Below are 21,650 nucleotides of genomic sequence, written 5' to 3'. Positions count from 1 at the left end.
TAAACAGTAATGAAGACAAAATTGTAAGGAGTGCTAAAACATCTTGAATACCAAAAAACTTAGGAACACCCTAAATGGAAAACAGTTAATTATGGTAAAGAATATAAACAATCTGTAGGCACTTAATATCCACAAATAATATTTAACGACATAACTGTTTATAAGTCATTATGTTAATTTATATCTATGGAGTATAATTACTACAATATAAAATTTTAGGCATTTATAAAAATACATATGCATTAAAAACCTAATAGAAATATATGAAATGTTATATCTCAGGGTTTTTTCCTTTTTATTATCATAATTTTCATATAAAAAAGGTATCTTGCTTTTAAGATGAGAATTTTAGTAATCTATTATTTATATAAGGAAGCACAAAAATTGTACTTATAGCATTACCTATAAAAGCAAAATGTTAGAAACATCTTAAATGTCCATCAGTAAAGGAATGAAAAAGTAAACTGTTTTATATATATATACACACACAATGGGAATACTATGTGGCTCTAAAAATAAGGAATATCTCAATTTGCATATCAAATATGAAGATCAAGGTTTACATTTTTCTCCTTTATGTAAAAGTATCTTCTAAAACTTCAAAGCAGCATGGTGGTTAACACCTGCAGTTCCAGCTACTTGGGAGGCTAAAGCAGGAGGATGGCTTGAGCCCAGAAATTCAGGGACACCTATAAAAAGAAATATATATGCATTTTTATGTAGAATATAAAGAAATATTATTTATTTTAAGGTGTTTTCTTACATGCATATATGTATCTACATATTTACATCTAGGGACTAGGATTTGATTAAATATTTTAGCATCATTGATATTTGAAATTTTTATAAGAGTTTATTCATATGTTACTTATACAGCTATAGTCATGCAGAAATAAAAAGAAAAATTACATTGACTAAGGAATACTAATGGCAATTCTTCTCCCCTCTTGAAGTTTCATTTCTGATCCTGACCTTTCTTTTTCAGGACCGGGGTTTGGAATCTATGCAGTTGTTCACCTCCTTCTTCCCGTGATGTCCCTATGGCTCCGGCGTAGCCATAAAGACCATTCCTACTGGGACGTGGCCTCTGCAAACTTCAAGCACGCCATTGGTCTGTCCTGCGAGCTGGTGGTGGAGCACATTCAAAGCTTTCTACACTCAGGTAGTAATGGCACCACAGCAGGTCATTCTGGGCATTGCTTTAGCAGGCAGCATCGTTGTCCAAAACTGCTTAGTGGATACCTAGTACAAATACTTTTGTCCTGGGAATAATTAAAATAGAATTACATGGTCAATGCCAGCCTTCTAGGAGTATATCATCCTCCAACAGAATAAATATATGTGTAATTGAAAATAAAACACCCAATAACAGCTCTAGCCTAACTCCAAGTACATAATATACTACAAAGAAAAAGAAGGAAGAAATATTGCTATAGCTGGAAGTGAGGAGGGTGTATCCTGCTTCATCCAGGAATATTAAATGAAGGAAATAGCACTTCAGAAAAGGCTTTAATTATGGACAAGACATTGACAGTTTAGAGATAGAAGTTTCTTACTATCTGGCACTTTGAAAAAGATATGGAGCTGGGCATGATGCAGCCTGCCTTTAATCTCAGCAACTGGGAAGGCTGAGGCTGGAGAACTGCAAGTTCAAGGCCAGTCTCAGCAAGATCTCGTCTCAAAAAGCATACAGGGCTGTTGCGCAGTGGTTAAGCACTCCTGGGTTCAATCCCCAGTATCACCCCACCACCACCAAAATGTGGAAGTGTGGGATGAAGAGCATGTCGAAGTTAGCAGAGGCAGGAGAAATATTAGTTTGGAACGCATGGAACCACAGTTGTGAAATGTAGAGTCTTGTTTATGACCTGTCACAAAAATTTCTGGAGGTTTGGGAGAAGAAACATGGCTGGTAACAGAGATAGAAGAAGAGAGAGATACAGGAAAAGAGGGAGGGAGAGAGAGATATATAGAGGGGGGGGAGGGCGGGAGAGAGTCTGCTTGCTAGGAAGATATACTAAGGAGAACTTGACCCTGAAGAAGAATTTCCAAGTATAGATAAGAAACTGTGCCTCTATTAACTTTAGTAAGGACAATTTGCCTTGCAAGATAAGAACAGTACTGGGAAAAGAAAACAAGTAGGTTTTTCCACATGAGGTGGCAACTGTGTCCCTAGGGGTCGACGTTCTTGACCAGAGCATGGCACAGGACCTGGAGGATTCTACTGCAGATTCTTTCTGTGGCATCATAAGGACCTCAAGGGGAAAAAAATGTAGATGTATTCCTTGAATTGAGCATTTGAATGTGATTTCCAGGATTCTTATATCCTCTCGTCTGAGAAGAGTATGCAGACAGAGCCAAGAGAAGAGTTGTTAGGGGGTGTTCTTTTCCCCACATGTGTATATATCTCTATCAGACTCTCCTCTTGCTGTAGATAGCTATTTCAGTGTATCCCTTTATACTGGAGTTGTACAAATCTTAGATTTTCTTCTTCCTATAGACATCAGGTACGAGAGCATGATCAACACCATGCTAAAGGACCTCTTTGAGTTGCTGGTGGCATGTGTGGCCAAGCCTACAGAAACCATCTCCAGAGTGGGCTGTTCTTGCATTAGGTGAGACAAAGCTTCAGGTTTCATTACAAAAATCCAAGGAATTTATCTTTTGTAGTAGCAATCCACTTTGGGGATTGATTTTTTCTAAGTAAAACTGAGCAAGTACTAATAAGTTTTCAAATATCTGTTGTGTAAGGCATCCTTACAAGGTACTCTGGTGCATAGGAAGTAACCTAAGATCCCTACCCTCAGGGAGCTCATTGCCTATTCAAAATGACATGAAAGAGATGGTCACACGACAAAGGATGATCATAGGGAATGATTGATGAATGCCAAGGCAGGGTCGGAGGTGTAGGGAGAAGGGGAAGAAGTTTGGTGTGGTAGTGACACTTGGTCAGATCCTCCAAACCAAGTAAGGTTTCCATAGGTGGGGACATCCTGAGCAGGAGAGTAAAGTAAACAGATGCATGAAGATAAGCATGATAAGTGACAATAAGGGGTTTGTTTCCTTTGAATGTAGAAGAGTGGTAGAAATGGCCTAGAAAGAAAAAAAAATGCAGAATATATACATCCTGCATATGATCCTGTTTGTAATGGGGATCTGTTGATAATTCTGTATTTTGAGAGTGGAATGCCAGATGGAAGGACAGCAAGAGTGATTGGAAACAGGAAGCCCTTCACATAAGGCCCTAAATTTTGTGGTAACAAGATGAACGGATTCAAGACTTCTTTCCTTGTTTCTTTTGGCAGGTATGTCCTGGTGACAGCGGGCCCAGTGTTCACTGAGGAGATGTGGCGGCTGGCTTGCTGTGCCCTGCAAGACGCCTTCTCCGCCACCCTCAAGCCAGTGAAGGTAAGAAACATGGATGCTAACAGAGATTATGAAGAGGAGGAAAGCACCCAAGTGGTCTCTTCCACAGGCCACCAAGCACAGGGCCACATCAGATCCCAGGCTGGGCCTGGCATTGAGAACCAGGAAACACATGCTCTCTCTCCCTAGGACCTGCTTGGCTGCTTCCACAGTGGCACCGAGAGCTTCAGCGGGGAAGGCTGCCAGGTGCGGGTGGCAGCCCCCTCCTCCTCCCCCAGTGCCGAGGCCGAGTACTGGCGTATCCGAGCCATGGCCCAACAGGTAAGGGCTGGGCTTTGGATCTCGGGGGGGCCTCAGAAGCTTCATGTGCATGCCAGGATTCCTTCCTGAAGGTCTCGCATCACCTAACTGCCTTTCATTCCCTTAGGACCACATACATCCTGGCCCTGACCTCTGGTCAGCACCACTCTTCCCAGGAAGGTCATTAGCCTAGGCACCTGCAACACCCCCTCTCCACCTTCCCTTGCTTGATGCACCCTCAAGTACCCAGATCAAACAGAGGCCTTCCTGCAGCCTGACCTCTTTATGCATAAAACACCTGCTTAGGCTACTTATAAGTGTTTGCTTAACTATGAGTGCCTAATGATAGCAGATTTATTTGATTTTTTAAAATCTCCTGTGCAAAACACAGATCTTAACATTTAAAAGTGGCTTAAAATTTGAATTCAATGTAACTGGTCAGTAAAATACATCCCCCCATACAAGAATCATTGCATATCAATGGCTTTTCCCATAAAAGTTGCAAATGTTAGTGTGAGCTTCAGAGGAGCAGAGAATATATCCTAGACATTTGCCTTTGGTGATCCTAGAGCAAAGCAAAGAGGAGGTGTTTAGGATATGTTTGTTTAATCGATGAATTACTGAATCACAGAAGGCCTCATGGCATTACACAACATGGAAATCTCCCTCTGAGAAACTCAGCAGTACAACTAAGTGCTGTCCGTAAGTTCACATATATTATTGACAATGCTGTTCACAAGAGTAAAAGAAGTGAAAATGGGCTAGTCAGGTGTTGGGAATTAGTCCAACACCCCATCACAAGTTTGAACTGTGTTCATAATATGCAGCTATTTTGCCTATATATGTGTAAAATGTGAAAGTTTTACACATGTATAGGAACTGTCACATTTGAATTACATTTGAAGAAAGACTTGGATGCTATATTCAGAAAGCTCCATTTCTCTACTAGATCTGCTTGGATTCTTAATTTAAAAAAAAATTCCCCCAGCACACAGACAATCTAGGATCCCCTGATTATCAATGTAAGGAACTCAGTTACCTCCACACCATCGGTTGAGAAATTTCCTGGCAGGCCTGGCTTCTGAAGAGCTTTCCCCAGCAACACTCAGATAGGGGGACAAGAGTCTTCCTCCATCAGCCTCTCACACCTTCTGCTGAGCACCCTCATAACATCCTGGGACCTGATGATTCTGCTGGTTCTGAGGGAGACAACAAGTCCCTCTGAAGCATCCTTGGCAGTCTGAGCAAACCGAGAGAAGAAATAGTAAAACTGTAACAAAGAGGTACTTCCAGCAGTATGGCAACTGTGGATGGCTGTGGAAAGAAGACTGGCTCAAACCAAGAGGGGTCCTCCAAAGAGTTTGCAGGCCTGAACAGGAAGCTGCGACACTTGGCTTATTGTCACATGTGCATACATACAGTGGTTTTTCCAGCCATACTGCAGGAATATGAAAATGTCAGTGGCATCTTCTGAAATAAATTGTTAATAAAGAAGAATAGGGAAGCAATTCAGGCCCCTAGAGTTCTTTCTTCCTTCCTTTTATATTCACTCTTAAAATAACCCAATATTCAATAATCTGGCAATTCTTACGATACTTGGAAAGAAGTGGTTTCCTTAAAAATAGTTTACTATTTCCAATGGTAATTTAAGTCAGGAGAAATGAAATCATTTGGATCAGAGCACTGACATTTTTTAGTTCCTTCTGTCACTGTGTGATGGAGTAGGCTTAGCCACATCAGTAATCCTGACATAATCCTTTACAAATATAGCCCCTTTTATTTACTTTTAATATTAAATGTCGGTGCTGGCTATTTGGAATATCTTCTACTGTCATATGATACAAGAGGTAGCAATGTTAACATCAATGTCCATTATTTATTCTAATGCTTTGCATGTATAATACACATAAATCTGTTTAATTAAACATATACTAAATAGGAAACCATTATCCTCATTTTATAATAGATAAACTAGGTAGAAAACAAACAACTCACCAGGACTACCCAGCTAGTCCCTGGTGGGGTCAAATAGAGGATGTTGGGTCCTGAACTGTGTCCCTGTGTTCCCTTGCAGGTATTTATGTTGGACACCCAGTGCTCACCCAAGACTCCCAACAACTTCGATCATGCCCAGTCCTGCCAGCTCATCATTGAGCTGCCTCCTGACGAGAAGCCAAACGGCCACACTAAGAAAAGGTAAGCAGCTAACCTTAAACGCAAGGAAGTTCATTGATGCCAGTTGTTACTAATCCAAGCTTTGTCTAAGAATACTGAAAGTGTTTGTGAAGTCAGTCCTTCAGCAGGTCTTCTTAAATATGGTTTGCCTTGTAACCAAAGCTCCCATTTCATTGTTCAAGTTGCCACAACCAAGTAACATAGGCTAGGTGACAAATGGCGGTATTCTCCCATCAAGGGGTTGGCAGAGCTCCTTCTCTCATTTTGGCTTACAGATGGCTGTCTTCTGTGTCCCCTCACACATCCTGTTTCTGTATCCAAATTTCCTCCTCTCACGGAGACCATAGTCGTATGGGGTTAGTACCCACCCTAATGACCTCATTTGGATTTCATTACCCCCTTAAAGAACCTTTGTCCAAATACAGCCACATCCTGAAGTACTAGGGGTCAGGACTTCAACATATGAATCTAGAGTGGACACAACCAACTACATGTTATAATCTTTCATAAAACAATTATTGGCCAGGCACCGTGGCTTGCACCTGTGGTCCCAGCCACTAAGGAGGCTGAGGCAATATTTGCACCCAGGAGGTCAAGGCCAGCCCAGACAACAATTATTGTAATTTGAGGCATTGTTCAGATTGTTTCAGTGAGAAATACATAAAATTCTCCATGGGTAATACCACTGTCAGGAAGCCAAAAGAAACATGCTCATTTAAAATACTATCAACCTGCCTAAAAGAGTTGGAGATGAACTTCTGACCATCTAGTGGTAGGCATTTGAGCACTAACTGTAAAATATGAGGGATTGATATTTTCACTAGCATTTTACTCACCGGACACATTCAGAGAGGCTGAGTCACTTACCCAAGGACTCACAAACTTCAAAGTATAAAGCTAATATCAAAACCAGGTCTGGCTGGGTCCTTTACCATTTGGGAGAGAAAGTTGGTGCTGAATGCTTACAACCCTCCACATCTCTAGAGTTTACACCCTAGCCACCAATGTGATGGTATTAGGAGGAGGGATCTCTGGGTGGTCTTCCTGAATGGGATTAGTACCATTAAAACAGACATGAGAACTCCCTTACTGCCTTTCTGCCACACGAGGACTCAGCAAGAAGTCAGCTTTCTGCAAGCTCCAGAGAGCCTCACCAAAATCCAACCAGGCCAGCACCCTACTCTCAGACTTCCAGAACTGTGAAAAATCAATTTGTTGATTAGATAGCCAATCAATGGTATTTAGTTACAGCAACCTAAGCTTAGACAGATATCACTCATAGACTCTGGGTAATTTGTTCAATAGTTAGTTGGTTAGATTTAGTCAAATGTTTGATACGTACAAAAGGATACATGGAATATTCAAAAGTTGTGAAGCACAAATAAAAACTAGAATAACTATGTACCTGCCACCCAACTTCAGAAATAGAACTTTCCCAATACCCTCTATTCTTTCTCAGTTCCAGTCTTTGCCTCCCTTAACTGCCAGCCACTAGTTTTTAAGTGTCATTTTTGTGTGGGTTATATACCAAAAATTGTGTAATCCTTTCACATTTTAAACATCAATCCGTTTGCAATTTTCATTCTTTTTCTCCTCTTGTCCTTTTTTTTAAATATATATTTCTGGTTCCAATGCAGCCAATTATTCTTCCTGAAAGATTGTTGAAGTAAAAGTAGGGGAAAAAAGAAAAATAACGGGCTGAGTTCAAATTATAAATAAAACATAAGAAAAGTAATATAACCTATTATTATGTCATTGGCTTAAAAGATTCTTAAAATTTGGGGATTATAAAATATATCAACATGGTTTCATAAATCTATTCATACTCATTGTAGTTAAGTATAACAGGAAAACCATATTAAATTCCTTAGCCAATCCCACTAGAGAACTCAGCCAAACTATATTCTTGGATTTGGCTTTTATAATAAAAAAAGATACAGTGGAAGATGAGTGAGACCAAGAAAAGTTGTTATGTGATACTCAATTGCATCAGGCTTTCCATTTCTCAGGGAGGGAATAGGAAACATCCTAGTGGGCTGAGGGTTTTATTCCTTTAGAAGACTGATCAAACTCACCCCTGTGGTTGAACTTCCTTGTTTGGGGATCCCGCTTCCAGGGAAAGTGGGGCTCAGGTGTCAGAGCCATTTCTCAAGGAGAACATTTCCTCCAGGCAGTCTTGCCCCAGACAGATCTGTTCTTGTTTTTCAGTTGGTTATAGAGACCTACTGGGTGCTGCTCTTACCAGTTTCTCAGGATGATGAATAAAGACACTGCCTTGTCTTTCCTATATAATGGGAACAGACTTGTGTGGTTCCTGAAGGATTTCAGAAGAATGAATATTCAGGTTTCCTAAACCTTAAGTAACCTGCCAGAAGTTTCTTAAGTAGGAGCTGGAGGGAGGAGAGAATGATACGTCTTTTTGTAATGGGAACATAGTTTCTATTTGGGATAATGAAAAAGTTCTAGAAATGGTGATGGTTATGTAACACTGTGAATATACTTAACACCACTGAATTGTACACCTAAAACAGTTAAGTGGTTTATTTTTAAAAGTTACTGGTTTTGAATGACAGACCTTTATAGCTCATTTAGATTTATTCAAGGATTTTTATTATTTTCTGCTAGGTAAAATACTGTCTGCTACTTATAAAAATAATCTTTAAATTTAAGGGCATAATTAGAATAAAGTAAAAAGTTATTAACATAATGGTTGGACCTTTTAAATCAATATTGTTAATATGAGTTATCATAATTTTATAATTATCCTGTTATGGGAATTAGTTGGCAACATAAAAGCATAAACTATTTTCACAAAATTCTACAAGCAATGAAAAGAACAGGAAACCACAAACCCAAAACCACATTGGTGAACTAAAGTGTTTGGTAAATGTGGTATCTGGGATTGATTCTTGCACTAAGAAAACAATTTCAATCAATCAAAAGGGACTAAATCAGCAAGCATTTAAGCACCTACATCTAAAGCTGTATGGCAACTATTCCTCAACCTGTACCTGTTCTTCAACCAGGTGCCCTGGCCTAACAGGGAGGATTTGCCGCCCTAACCTCCCAACCAGGTAGGCACCTCAGGGAAACCAGATAGCCACTCAGGGCCCATGAAGAAATCACATCACTATTTCCTAATGTTTGCCCAATCATATCAGTAGCATTAAAACTTTTCAGCATTTGACTCTCTCCTCTTGCATATGCTGGAGATGGAAGTTTGATATATATGTACCTGTAACATTAATATTTAATCCTGGAAAACTGGTCTGGGTATTAAAGCCAAACTTCAGATTTCCAAAAAAAAAAAAAAAAAAAGATAAAACATCAAACCAAGATATTTTGAATTCTCTTACTATGAAAGAAACTGTCCTGTCCTATAATCATACCCACTTTTAAATTTTTTTTTTAGAAAAATGTTGTTGTTTCCCAAGACTTGTTAGTTCAGTATCATAACTTACATTCAGGAACTCCTGGATTTTAAGAAGTGTTGGGAATTCCACTGGTTAACATTAAAATCCCACCAGTTAGGATTATAATAGAAGTTCGCCCTTTTTTAAGGAAGGCATTGGAATACAGATAGTTTGGTTGGTAAAGTTACAGATGTCATTCTGAAACTGGTGACATTGCCTTGAAATAACCCAGAAGGCGCTAATCTGCCCTTTATTTTCGTTGGAAGCGTTTCTTTCAGGGAAATTGTAGTGAGCTTGCTGTCCCATCAAGTGTTACTCCAGAACCTGTACGACATCCTGTTAGAAGAGTTCGTCAAAGGGCCCTCTCCAGGAGAGGAGAAGACGGTGCAAGCGCCGGACACCAAGCTGGCCGGCTTCCTCAGATACATCTCCATGCAGAACCTGGCGGTCATATTCGACCTGCTGCTGGACTCGTACAGGACAGCGCGGGAGTTTGACACCAGCCCGGGGCTCAAGTGCCTGCTGAAGAAAGTGTCGGGCATCGGGGGCGCAGCCAACCTCTACCGCCAGTCTGCCATGAGCTTCAACATCTATTTCCACGCCCTGGTGTGCGCGGTCCTCACCAATCAGGAGACCATCACTGCCGAGCAAGTGAAGAAGGTCCTCTTTGAGGACGACGAGAGAAGCACAGATTCTTCCCAGCAGTGTTCATCTGAAGACGAAGACATCTTTGAGGAGACCGCCCAGGTCAGCCCCCCGAGGGGCAAGGAGAAGAGGCAGTGGCGGGCGCGGATGCCCTCGCTCAGTGTCCAGCCGGTCAGCAACGCCGACTGGGTGTGGCTGGTCAAGCGGCTGCACAAGCTGTGCATGGAGCTGTGCAATAACTACATCCAGATGCACCTGGACCTGGAGAGCAGCATGGAGGAGGCTCCCGTCTGCAGGAGCGACCCCTTCTTCATCCTGCCCTCCTTCCAGTCCGAGTCCTCCACGCCCTCGACGGGTGGGTTCTCGGGGAAAGACACGCCTTCCGAGGACGACCGTAGCCAGTCGCGGGAACACCTGGGCGACACTCTGAACCTGCGCGGGGCCAGCGGGGACGTGCTGATGCTGCCGCCCAGCCCCAAGGTGGAGAAGAAGGATCCCGGCCGCAAGAAGGAGTGGTGGGAGAACGCGGGGAACAAGATCTACACCATGGCGGCCGACAAAACCATCTCCAAGCTGATGACCGAGTACAAAAAGAGGAAGCAGCAGCAGCACAACCTGCCCCCCTTCCCCAAGGAGGTCAAGGTGGACAAGAAGGGAGAGCCACTGGGTCCCAGGGGCCAAGACTCGCCGCTGCTGCAGCGCCCCCAGCACCTGATGGACCAAGGGCAAATGCGCCATTCCTTCAGTGCTGGCCCCGAGCTGCTGCGACAGGAGAAAAGGCCGCGCTCGGGCTCCACGGGGAGCTCACTGAGCGTCTCCGTGAGAGATGCCGAAGCACAGATCCAGGTACAACCCCCCAGGCAGAGGGTGTGGGAGGGGGCCGAGCTTCCAACACCAGATGGGTCCCCCTTGGAGGGCAGGCATACATGGTGAGATTTCATGGAACCAATGGGAGACACAAACCCATTTGCCTCAAAGCGAGACTAAAATGGAGGATCTGCCAGTATAAATACATCAGTGTGAAACCGAAATTTTATTCTCAGATAATTTCAGAAACTGTTTTTCCATGTTGTAACGTACGTTATTGAGAATTAGCAACAGACTTGCATAAATAAGATGAAGCTAAAGCTTATAAAACTGATGGACTTTAAGTGGCATTGAGTCCTTTGTCATTTGAAGATAGAACTATAGAATTTCTTCAGTGCTAAGGCATTATGTAAAAATTTTTAAAAAGCAAAGTAGATCTTATTATATACCAATGACCTGTTTTCATTTCCAGTTTTCCATCCTTCCTAAGCACATAAAAAATTCTCAGTCTTAGGGCTGGGGTTGTGGTAGAGCACTTGCCTAGCATGTGTGAGACCCTGGGTTCAATCCTCAGCACTGCATATAAATAAATAAATAAAAGATCTGTTTACAACTAATATGTATATGTGTGTGTTTATGTGTGTCACACACACACATACACACACACAATTCTCATTCTTCAGGGGGCTTTGAAAAAATCATCCTGGTTTTTGTTTGTTTGTTCAATACTGGGAATTGAACCCAGGGTGCTCTACCAGTACCTTTAATTTTGAGACAGGGTCTCACTAAAGTTGCTGAGGCTTGAACTTGAGATCCTCCTGCTTCAGCCCCCTTAATCTGGTCGTACGTCCCCACGCCTGGCCAAGAAAAGAGATTTTAAAGTATCCAGTTACACTGAGATGTATGTTATTGAGTAGAAGCCTTCTTGGCAAATTATATCTTAATAGAGTTTTAAAATTAAGATAACTTCATATTTTGGATTTTACTTAACGGCAGAACTATCCCAAGTCTTGTTGTTACACAAGACTGCTGATTAAAAATATCATATGGCCTATAGAAATTTCATTATGAGAAGGCAAAGTATTTATTCCTTAGATTAAAAGAAAAATTAAGATTTTAGAAGTTTGCAAAAACTGAAAATAATTTGTGTGTGTGTGTGGTGCACAGGGCCTTTCGCACATAAGGCAAGCACTCTACCAACTGAGCTATATCCCCAGCCCAAATGTTCTTAATAGTATGAGTTTCTTCTTTTTCCTTCATATGTATAGTTAAAAACCACAATTTATTATAGGCGCATTCAATTATTAGTAATTGTTTTGTTATAGCTAAATCCTGATGAAGCCCATCTATAGACTGGCAGGGCATAACCACATGTCAAATGAAACTTTGAGACAGCCTATAATTCTCTTCAATCCTTTCTCTTAGGCATGGACCAACATGGTGCTAACAGTTCTCAATCAGATACAGATCCTTCCAGACCAGACCTTCACTGCCCTCCAGCCAGCAGTGTTCCCGTGCATCAGCCAACTGACCTGTCACGTGACTGACATCAGAGTTCGCCAAGCTGTGAGGGAATGGCTGGGCAGAGTGGGCCGTGTCTATGACATCATTGTGTAGAAGACTCAGATTCCATCCCCAAGGACATAAATTTCAGAGAGGTTCACAGTCAGCCTGCCAATCCAGCTGATAGCATTTGCCACACTTAAACTAGGTCTCAAAGAATAATGTTCCCTAATGTAAAAAAAAAAAAAAAAAAAAAGAAAGAAAAAAGCCTTTCCAACCACTCCCTAATCTGGACTATTCTGGATAATTTGGTGGTATCCAAATGACACAGTGATCCTCTGATTTGCACATTATTACAGAAGAGTCTACATTCCTCGATACATTTCTAAACCTTTGTTTATTTCCGAGAGTTTGTGCTTGCGATTTTGTCCCCAAATGGGTCTTTTTCAAGGGCCACTCCTTAGATCCATCATTTGTAAAATAAATACAATTCCTAAGAAAATATCTGCTGATAAGTCAAGCTGATATATAAACCCTCAGATATCTAGTACCAGACATTAGTAATTGGAAGAAAATCTGTACTATGACAGAGGGTTTGGCTGGGAAGCAAACAGCTATACACAATGTATTTTTCAATGTCATAATCAAGAGAGAGACGACTTCTGCTGTAAATTATTCCAGAACATTTCAACATTATTACCAAGTGGTTAAGATTTTCAGGTTAATATTCACCAACTTCCCCATGTAAGGTACTATTGTGCCTTTCTCTATTTCTAAAGGAAGAAAACTTTCCTAGCAGGGCTTGAAGTCTGTGGATTGGCAGCCTCTAACATGAAGCACCCAGTGGTATTAGCCAATGCATTTATTGTCAAGAGACATAAGACTGACCAGCTACCCTGCCTGTCCCATTAGTCTTTGCTTTTGCTCCCAAGGCAGGAAAGAAAAAAAATGGTGCCTTAGTCTTTTGTTGCACAGACATTTCTACACCCCACAATTATCTGAATGCAAGGTACAATATTCGGTTTTTAAGAGAACAGTATACTAAGATGCAACTCATTTTATATCAATACCTTTGGAGGAAAGGAACTCGGAGTCCTCCATTCAGTGAGCAGATTTCTCAGGGAAAGGGGCAGGAAGTATAAAGAGTAGGGAGACAGCCGGCAGGGGTGGGAAAGGGGATTATGATGAAATCATTTTAAATCTTAAAATGACACAACAATCATGAAATCATGGGTTCAGTTATACAAACTAACCTCAGAAGAAAATAAAATTAAATTGGAAGGGGAAGTTATGAAGTTTAGAAGATAAATTTTTTTCTATTTAAATTTTCTCTAGCAAGTAGATTTAAAGTCTTGTTATATCAATTTTTAAGTGGATAATTCTTTTCCTAAGTATTATAAAATGAATGTGAAACCCTCATTATGATTTTTTTCTCCGCCCCCCCCCCACCTTGTGCTGGGGATTAAGCCCAGGACCTTACTCATACTAAGCACACATTCTACCACTGAGTCACACCCCAACCCTTACTCTATTTTATATGTCTTACATTATTATGATGGAACCTTTTCAATCAAGCCCACTTATATACATTCTAGACAACAGAATTAGTTACCACATACATGACTTTTTCCCAGTGTCGAAAAATGTATTTATGTATCAATTCTTCAGTATTGAAGTACACACTTTAAATGGATTGAACTTTATCCAGTGATGGTATTCATAAGTTTTGCCCTTCTTGAGAATTATGTAGTTATCTACAAGGTTAAGAGCAAAGCAAGGTTCTCCAACTTATTTAAGTGATCAAAAAGAACTTTCCTTATCCAGTATGCCATCTAGAAATAATCATAGAATCTTCTAATCCCACAAAACATTCTTTGCCTTCAGTTTTTACTCATTAACCAACAATTCAAGTTTAGGAACAGATCAACCTGTATTGCTATTTAATAGGCATTAAATTAGGAGAGCAAAGAGCTGTGTTCTATCCATAACTTCTAATTTTTATACTTGGTAAGTGGAATTGAAAGTTGGGTAAGACTCCCCTCCTAAACAAAAAACAGTTCACCATGGTTGTTTTGTTCTTTTTTTGTGACTTCTCTAGGGTTCAGTTCTCCTTTATGAGCTTATGAATACTCTGCAATTTACTGGGGGGGGGGAAGTTTCAGTAAAGCAGAATATAAAATTGGAGCGCTTACAAAATGTTTATACATAGCAAATTTTCATAAAGTATAAAAATGTATCCAAGCACGGTGGCACACACCTGTAATCCCAGCTACCTGATAGGCTGAAGCAGAAGGATCACAAGTTGGAGGCCAGCCTCAGCAATTTAGCCAGACCCTGTCTCAAAAAAATAAAAAGGACAGGGAATGCAGCTCAGTGATACAGCTCCCCAGGCTTAAAAAATTAAAACAAAAATTCAAAGGAGACCAGTGTCTCATGTGACAAAAGTATGTTTGAAATCAGAATTCATACTCCCACAGATTTCTATTACAAGATCAAAGTCTAGTTCATAAAAATAAGTTTCCCCAATACTGGGTCTAAATGCTGTTCTGTACCAACCCGATTATGGGCCCTAAGAATTAAAAGACGAGAAAATATACCCAGTTCTTTATCAACAGTTTTGTAAGAGGTTTTTGATCCTTCCCATCGTCTTGTGATACCCCATACCAAGTCCCATGTTGCTCATAAGCCCGCCCCCATGCCTACTGTACTGTGAGCTCCAGCGCTGCATAAACCACGTCAGATTTCAACCAGAAAAGTATTAAGTCTCAGCAGCAATACTTCAGGGCAAGGTGCAGTTTTCAAGGAGGACATTGTCTGATGTAAAGAAGTCCCTTTGAGTAGGACTTGAGGAGATGGAGAAGAATGAGAGGGAATTAGGAACACATGGTAGACAATGGCCTCTCCCAGTCCAGTCAGACCCTCACACCTTTCCTGGTGTCTCCATTCCCACACTGACCCCTCTCTTCTTTAACTCGCTCCTACAGTCACTTTTTAGGCAGCTGTAAGATCAAGGTCAAGGCAGCCTTCTGAAGTTAAACATGGGCATTAGCATTGTACCTACAGATCTAAGCAGAATGAGACTTAATACATTGCTTCTAGTTACCTGTATTTACTGCCAAAATGTATTACTTGAGGCTGAGACTTCTCTCTATATATAGTTTGGTAAAGTGTGCCACATGAAACAGGCATTTGGAAAACGCCAACTATGAGAGAATCACTGATTGACAAATACTCCCAGCCAAATACTCCCACTCTTTGCCAGAGTTCTCCCAGCCGTTTTGATGATGGGCAGTTAATAAATTGTTCATAGACTCTTGCCTAGCTCTATGAACACAGGTCTTGGTTTTTTGCTGCAGTGCTGGGGATCAAGCCCTGGGCCTCGCACATGCTTCATAGATACCGAAATGGAAAGTCTTTTTCAATTTTTAGGCTCTTTAATGACCAATCAATAAGGACTCAGGCAGATAGTATCTATCTACTAAATAATTTAACAGCTTAAATTATTTTAAATTGAACATGATGAAATGTTAATATAATTCAAAAGCACCTGTGATTTTTTTTTTTAGTTATACATGACAGTAGAATGTATTAGTACCTCTGATTTGAGATATTGCTGGTACAATGTCACTAGGCTTCTTATTCTTGGTTTCAGAAGGCTTATACAGTCCATGGAGAGTCTCCCCAAATCCACCATAGCTGTGCTATGTAGGCACTCTTTCCTTCCCAGGAGGGAAACTCCATCAGTGTCAGTCCCATCAGACTGAACAAGATGAAGACCTTTGTTCAGAACTGAAAATAGCAGGAGGTAACAAACAGAGAGGAAGTGACTAAGTGTCACTGAGTATAAACCTTCACCTTATCATATTTAGTTTTTACAGTAGCCTTATAAAATAGGTATTGTTTTTCTCATTTTTTCAGATGAGAACACAGACCTTGAGAGGTTCATAAATTTTCCCAACAAGTGAAATGCAAAGTTGACTTCAAAAGACGTATTGCTGAACTCAAAGGCTTCCCCCAGCACCATGCTCTAAGTGTCTGGAGGAAACTCTAGTGGGAAAGAGAGATAATCTCAAGGAACTGGGCAGTTCAACTGAGAATATTTGCTTGAGATCCAAGCTCTGTCTAGGATGTTATGGAGATATTTTTAAGTAAGATTTTTTTAAATTGTGTTTCTGTTTAGAAGATCATATACATTTCAAGCATATCAGCGTTTGAAAATAAGAAAAATCGAAATCTAAACTTTAATCTTAAAGCAAAACACTTAGTGTTAGAAAACCCACTAAGTTAGAAATGATGAAACACTATTCATGGCCAGCTATTAATGCAGGAGAACCATGGCAGGCTATGTCTGGAATGGCATGCATAATTCATAAACCTTTTAAATATCATTTAACCAACTAAGAATAAAGTGCCCTGTAGCCAGCAGTGCCTCTCTACTTGCTTCTCTGGGAAGTGCTAAATTTGTAAGTCATCAAAGTTTGGAAATATGCAAGCAACCGTTTTTTAAAATGTACACTCTCTGAAGAAGCAACTGGAAATAATATTTAAAGATCCAGGTACTGAGGGCATCAGGATAGTATTCATAGCAACCATGTGCCATATGACCTCAATATTTGTACTTGCTCTACAGACAAGGAAGCAGGCAAAAACCACAGGGTCCTGCAGTAAGCCGAGGAGAAAACATAAACGTGTTTGGTTACTACTTCAGTGATCCCAGCGAGATCTAGTGTGGCCTTAGAGAAGCAAAAGAGCTTTTTTGAGTACTTTTTTCTTTTAAATATGAGCTTAATATTGGGAAAGATTTATGAAGTTGGTAAAGAACTTGATCTATAATTATGCCTTCTCAAAAAAAATGTTCTCCTTATTCACTGGTAGAACAATCTAGAAAACTTACATTTGTTTATTTGTTGACAGATTCCCTTCCTCTAGCTGTATCGAAGTGTTTGTATTTGATGTAGAAGTAATAAGACTTTGGAATGTATAATACCATTTTTATTTCCAAAACCACAAAAATACTCCTTTAGGGAAGACAGACAAAAGAACATTCCCACTTCCTTATTAACAGTGGCACCATTTATTGATTGGAGAAAAACCATTACTATACCACTGGCACCCCATGAAACCTTTTCTATTTTTGTAAAACACACACAGGGGTTCCAGGAAGGAAGGACTGACCGACCATCTTAGTGACAGAAGTACACTCAACTGCTGGAAGGTTCATCCAGTTATGGTCCTTCCTTCCTTTTCAACCAAGAGAATTATTTGTCCTGTTAATTCCTGTCCTGGCAGCTTAATCAATGCTTTTCTAGTTTCTTATGTCTTAAGAACAGTGGTTCTCAAACTGTAGCACATAAGAATCATGGTGGGGTGGTGGGGTGGGGAGGTGTTGATGAAATACACATTGCTGGGCCCACACCTAGAGTCTCTGATTCAGTCAATCTGGAAATGAATATTTCTAACAAGTTCCTAGGGAGGCCAATGCTGCTTCTCTGGAGACCACTCTTGGAGAATCACTGCCATGAAAAATATTCAACTCCTAACTTTAAGATCAGCCTGACTTATCAAGCACTAGAGAAAACCTGAACTTACCCTTGGGCAGACAACTTGGGGTTGGATTATCTGCAACATTCCTGTTCAGTCTCCCCAGTTTCCAGTTTTCTTATACCAACCATTGGTTTTTTACATGCTAGAAGACAATGAATGTATAAGTTCTATGGAACAGTGATACGTCTAAGCTTCTCGTCTTTGTATTTAGAAACCCTGATTTTATGAATGATTGTTTGTTTCATGTTGACCCTTTGACTTGTACTGAAAGTGGTTTAAGGATGTAGTGTTTGCATTTCTTCCTATGTGGTTTTAATGAGATGTTTCCATGTTGGCTCCATTCCAACCTTGGCTCCTGGCTTACAGAGGTTTCTGAGTAATTACTCCCTTGCCAGTTGTTTTACATCTTGCATTTGTCATTGGAACATCAGTGTTTCAAAAAGACATGGCACTACTTGCTGTGCCTTCATCTTACACTTAACTGTCTGCTGTAAATTAGTATTTTAATTTCGTATATATCTGTAAAGAGTCTACCAAATGGCTTCATGGAAATTTGCAAAATGAACAACTCCCTTTTGAGCAGTAGATGCGCCTGTTGTGACTTTTCAGTAAATATGTGCTTGTGCGCGTGACCTGCATCATGGAGATATTGTTCATTATCTTACCTTTCAAATTCTGGGAAAACGAAAAAGTGAATCAATGTACTTTCGAAATACAATGAAATTATGTTAACTCAAATATAGATGGGGCCTTAGTTTACCTTTTAACTCTTTATTCAATTAATGAGCTTTAGAAATTATTTTTCCATTAAAAAGTAAGGAGCAGAGTGAATGATTCAAGAAGAAAAAATTAAGGACCTTAAAATCACCACTCACTTATAAACTATATTGATTACATATAATTCTTACCAATTCAATAAAGTTCCTCTAAAGACTTCTGCTTAATAAATACCCTGACATAATTTAACTTAGATGATTGTATGAATAGAAAGTAGTGATTGTAGGTATTGAATTAATGAGATCAAAAACCATATCGGTGTTAATAAGATCAGGTATTGCCTCTGTGGATGGAAATAATTGGAGAGTTTATTTCCCTTTTGTTTATGCATTATTTTAACAACCGATTTTGATTTTAATTGAATATAAATTATTTCTAGAGATTGATTTTAAAACTGTTTCATCAACTGGTGCCAAAAACAGAAGAGTAGAATCTGAAAGCCAGTCTGTTGAACTAGCATGTAAAACACTAGGTTTTAAGTTTAAGGAGGCGTGAGCCCCTGATAACCACAAGCCACCAGTGATCATCCATGGCTACCTCATGATGATGCACAAGCTGCTTGCTATGGCTCCCTCTGCAGTTCTTTAATTTTAATTTGTTGGAAGTGCTTATCTTTAAGTAAATAATTAGTTTGTTTTCCCACTAAGTAGGCAAAGCTGAACAAAGATGAGTGCTTTCGATATTTTGGGTTTCACTTTGGTTGAAACCACATGGTAGAATACCCAGGTATGGCATGATGGGGCAGGAGGAGGTGCCTATAGAGAAAGGTTATTTTTGTTTCTTGGTTTGTATTGGGTTTTTTGGGGGGGTGGGTGGGGGGGAGTTAAAAACAAAATGTTTATTGCCCTGATCATGCCAAAAGACTACTATCAAGATGCTTTTCTAAGAGGAATCAATTTAAATAAATTACATTATAAACAGTTACCCTACTCCCATCTATCATTTGATAAAGCCAGTGGGTAGTATGGGTCCTTTTATCCCTTCTTGCATTATACCAAAGAATCAACTTATTTTCACTACAAATTGTAAGTAAATGAAGCTTGGTAATAGCCATAATGATTTGAGTCAGTATGCCATTTTACCTGTAAAATGCAAAATTTATCCTTTGCAACCCCACTCACCAGGAGCCTTGAAGCTTTTTGTTCACTCCAAAGGCCTTGTCAAAAGAAGTAGTTTGTTTTGCTTTTTTATTTAGTCATTTTGATCACATTTACATTTTAAAAAACTTGAGAACCAACCTCATTTATATGTTGCTATACCTATTTCATTTGATATCTTTTCATTGTTTACCAGGTCTCTGTAAGCAAGCCTGCAAGTGTATTTTGTGTATATTTTATCTGAGGTGAAAAATGAAAATTCTAAAGAGAAAATATTTTAAAAGATATTGTATTTATGTTGCTTGTGTTGTAGAATAAAGACTCAAATGCATTAAAAATTGATATGTGAAACAATTTCCTTTACTAAATTTTCCAAAATAACTTATGTAAAAAGCATGTCTAACAGAATTCTGCCAAAACAACTATTACATAACTGTGAATAGAAAAGAACTGTTCCAAGTTTAGAAGATAGAGGTAATCACTATTAACCAATTGCTATGTGCTTAGAAAACAAATTTGCAGAAATATTTACCATTGTTCCTCCTGCCCCCGTTTTTTAAAGAAAAAGAGATTTTTACCATATTCTTTTTATATTTATCAGAAGACATTGTGGCTCATTCATTTTTAAAAAGCTGGAGTATTACTATTTGTTCTTGAAAAATCATCTCAATAATAGAAATATCTTTTTTCATTAATTTCAATTGGGTATATATAACAGCAGAATGCATTTTGATTCATTGTACATAATTGCTGCAAAACTTTTCATTTCTCTGGCTGTACATGATGTAGTGTCACACCATATGTGCAGTCATACATGCACCTAGTGGAATGAGATGGACATCATTACCCTATCTTTCCTGCCCCCATGCACCCTCCCTACTAGAAATATTATTTTAAAGGAGCATTGGAAAGAAAAATAGTCATTTTTTGAGATCTTATTGGATTGTGGCTTTTAGACTTGAGAAGTCTATAATGGTATAAGCCTAGGAATCACCATGCTCATTCATAGAAAAGTGTCCATAGAGGAATAAAAGTTATTCAATATGCTGTAGAAACGGAATCTGTGTATGTGACTTCAGCTTAAGGGTCTATCATTCTGTCACACACTATGGTAATCTCACAAATGCACCACCAAGACTCAGTTGCTTCTAGTTCAATCCTCAAACCATCCCCCAACAAAATCACTTCTATCATAAGGATGAAATAAAACTAAAATAGATACTAATATACCTTGCAACATTATGTCATAAACATACAGGGCCAACCACGTTCATGGATGGTGAAAGTTCTGCTATGTCAAAGCGAAGGCCTTTGGCCTCAGCCGGAAATGCAAAGATCACAGCCCAAGTTTTTCCTCTTCCCAGGAATGGGGAGCCTGGACAACACTTGGCTACTCAATTGTTGAGTAGCACTTGGATGCTATGAGCATCCTAGTCTGCCAGTCTGTCTGCTCTGTAAAAGAAAAATAAACCTTTATTTACCTCAAAGGGTGATTGTAAGATAAAAATGAAAGCTCGACTAAAAACACAAATGCCCAATAAGTGCTAAATACTATTGTGTAGGATAATAACTATTTCATAAATAGCCCTACTGTTTTGCAAGTTGATATATATTTGAGATCTACTATATACATATCCTTGACATTCTCACCCATGAATGTGCTCCAATATAAAAAGCTTAACATTTTGTGCCTGCCTGATATGAGGCGGTCAGAAGCCCAGGTGCAGACCTCTTTAATCAACACTTTAGAAATAAATTCTAGGTCAATGGCCAATTCTTCAATTATTAATATCCAGCAATGAATACATCTTATGCATAAATCCAACTGTATTTCTTTAAAGCAGAGACTTGATATGCTTCAACTATTTGGCTTATGATCAAACTTGTATTACAATTTAGCTTTGATAAATATTTCACATCACTCATTAGAAAATTCACTTCCCCATCTGGCTCCAAGGTAAGTTCAATAAGCAAGTGAAAATAAAATTGAAGCCTAATGCAATATTATGGTTTTCACATATTGATC

At 39.5% G+C, this 21,650-nt stretch overlaps 1 protein-coding gene across 2 annotated transcripts in view; it reads left to right on the top strand.

Annotated features, from left to right (window-relative positions):
* Nucleotides 1-18,441, top strand: part of Arfgef3 (ARFGEF family member 3) — a 157,914-nt gene extending 139,473 nt beyond the window's left edge. For both annotated transcript variants that reach the window (XM_078019053.1, XM_005329807.5), the window contains 7 exons: nt 986-1,162; nt 2,498-2,612; nt 3,303-3,405; nt 3,553-3,684; nt 5,738-5,859; nt 9,518-10,742; nt 12,129-18,441. In XM_078019053.1, coding sequence (XP_077875179.1) covers nt 986-1,162; nt 2,498-2,612; nt 3,303-3,405; nt 3,553-3,684; nt 5,738-5,859; nt 9,518-10,742; nt 12,129-12,320 — 2,066 coding nt within the window. In that variant the 3' untranslated portion in view covers nt 12,321-18,441. The remainder of the gene's footprint in view (nt 1-985; nt 1,163-2,497; nt 2,613-3,302; nt 3,406-3,552; nt 3,685-5,737; nt 5,860-9,517; nt 10,743-12,128) is intronic.
* Nucleotides 18,442-21,650: the final 3,209 nt, after the last annotated feature.

Source organism: Ictidomys tridecemlineatus, chromosome 8, assembly GCF_052094955.1.
Source record: "Ictidomys tridecemlineatus isolate mIctTri1 chromosome 8, mIctTri1.hap1, whole genome shotgun sequence".
NCBI lineage: Eukaryota > Metazoa > Chordata > Mammalia > Rodentia > Sciuridae > Ictidomys > Ictidomys tridecemlineatus.
The sequence above is the reverse complement of the archived record's forward strand: the minus strand, read 5'-3'. Positions and strand labels throughout refer to the sequence as shown.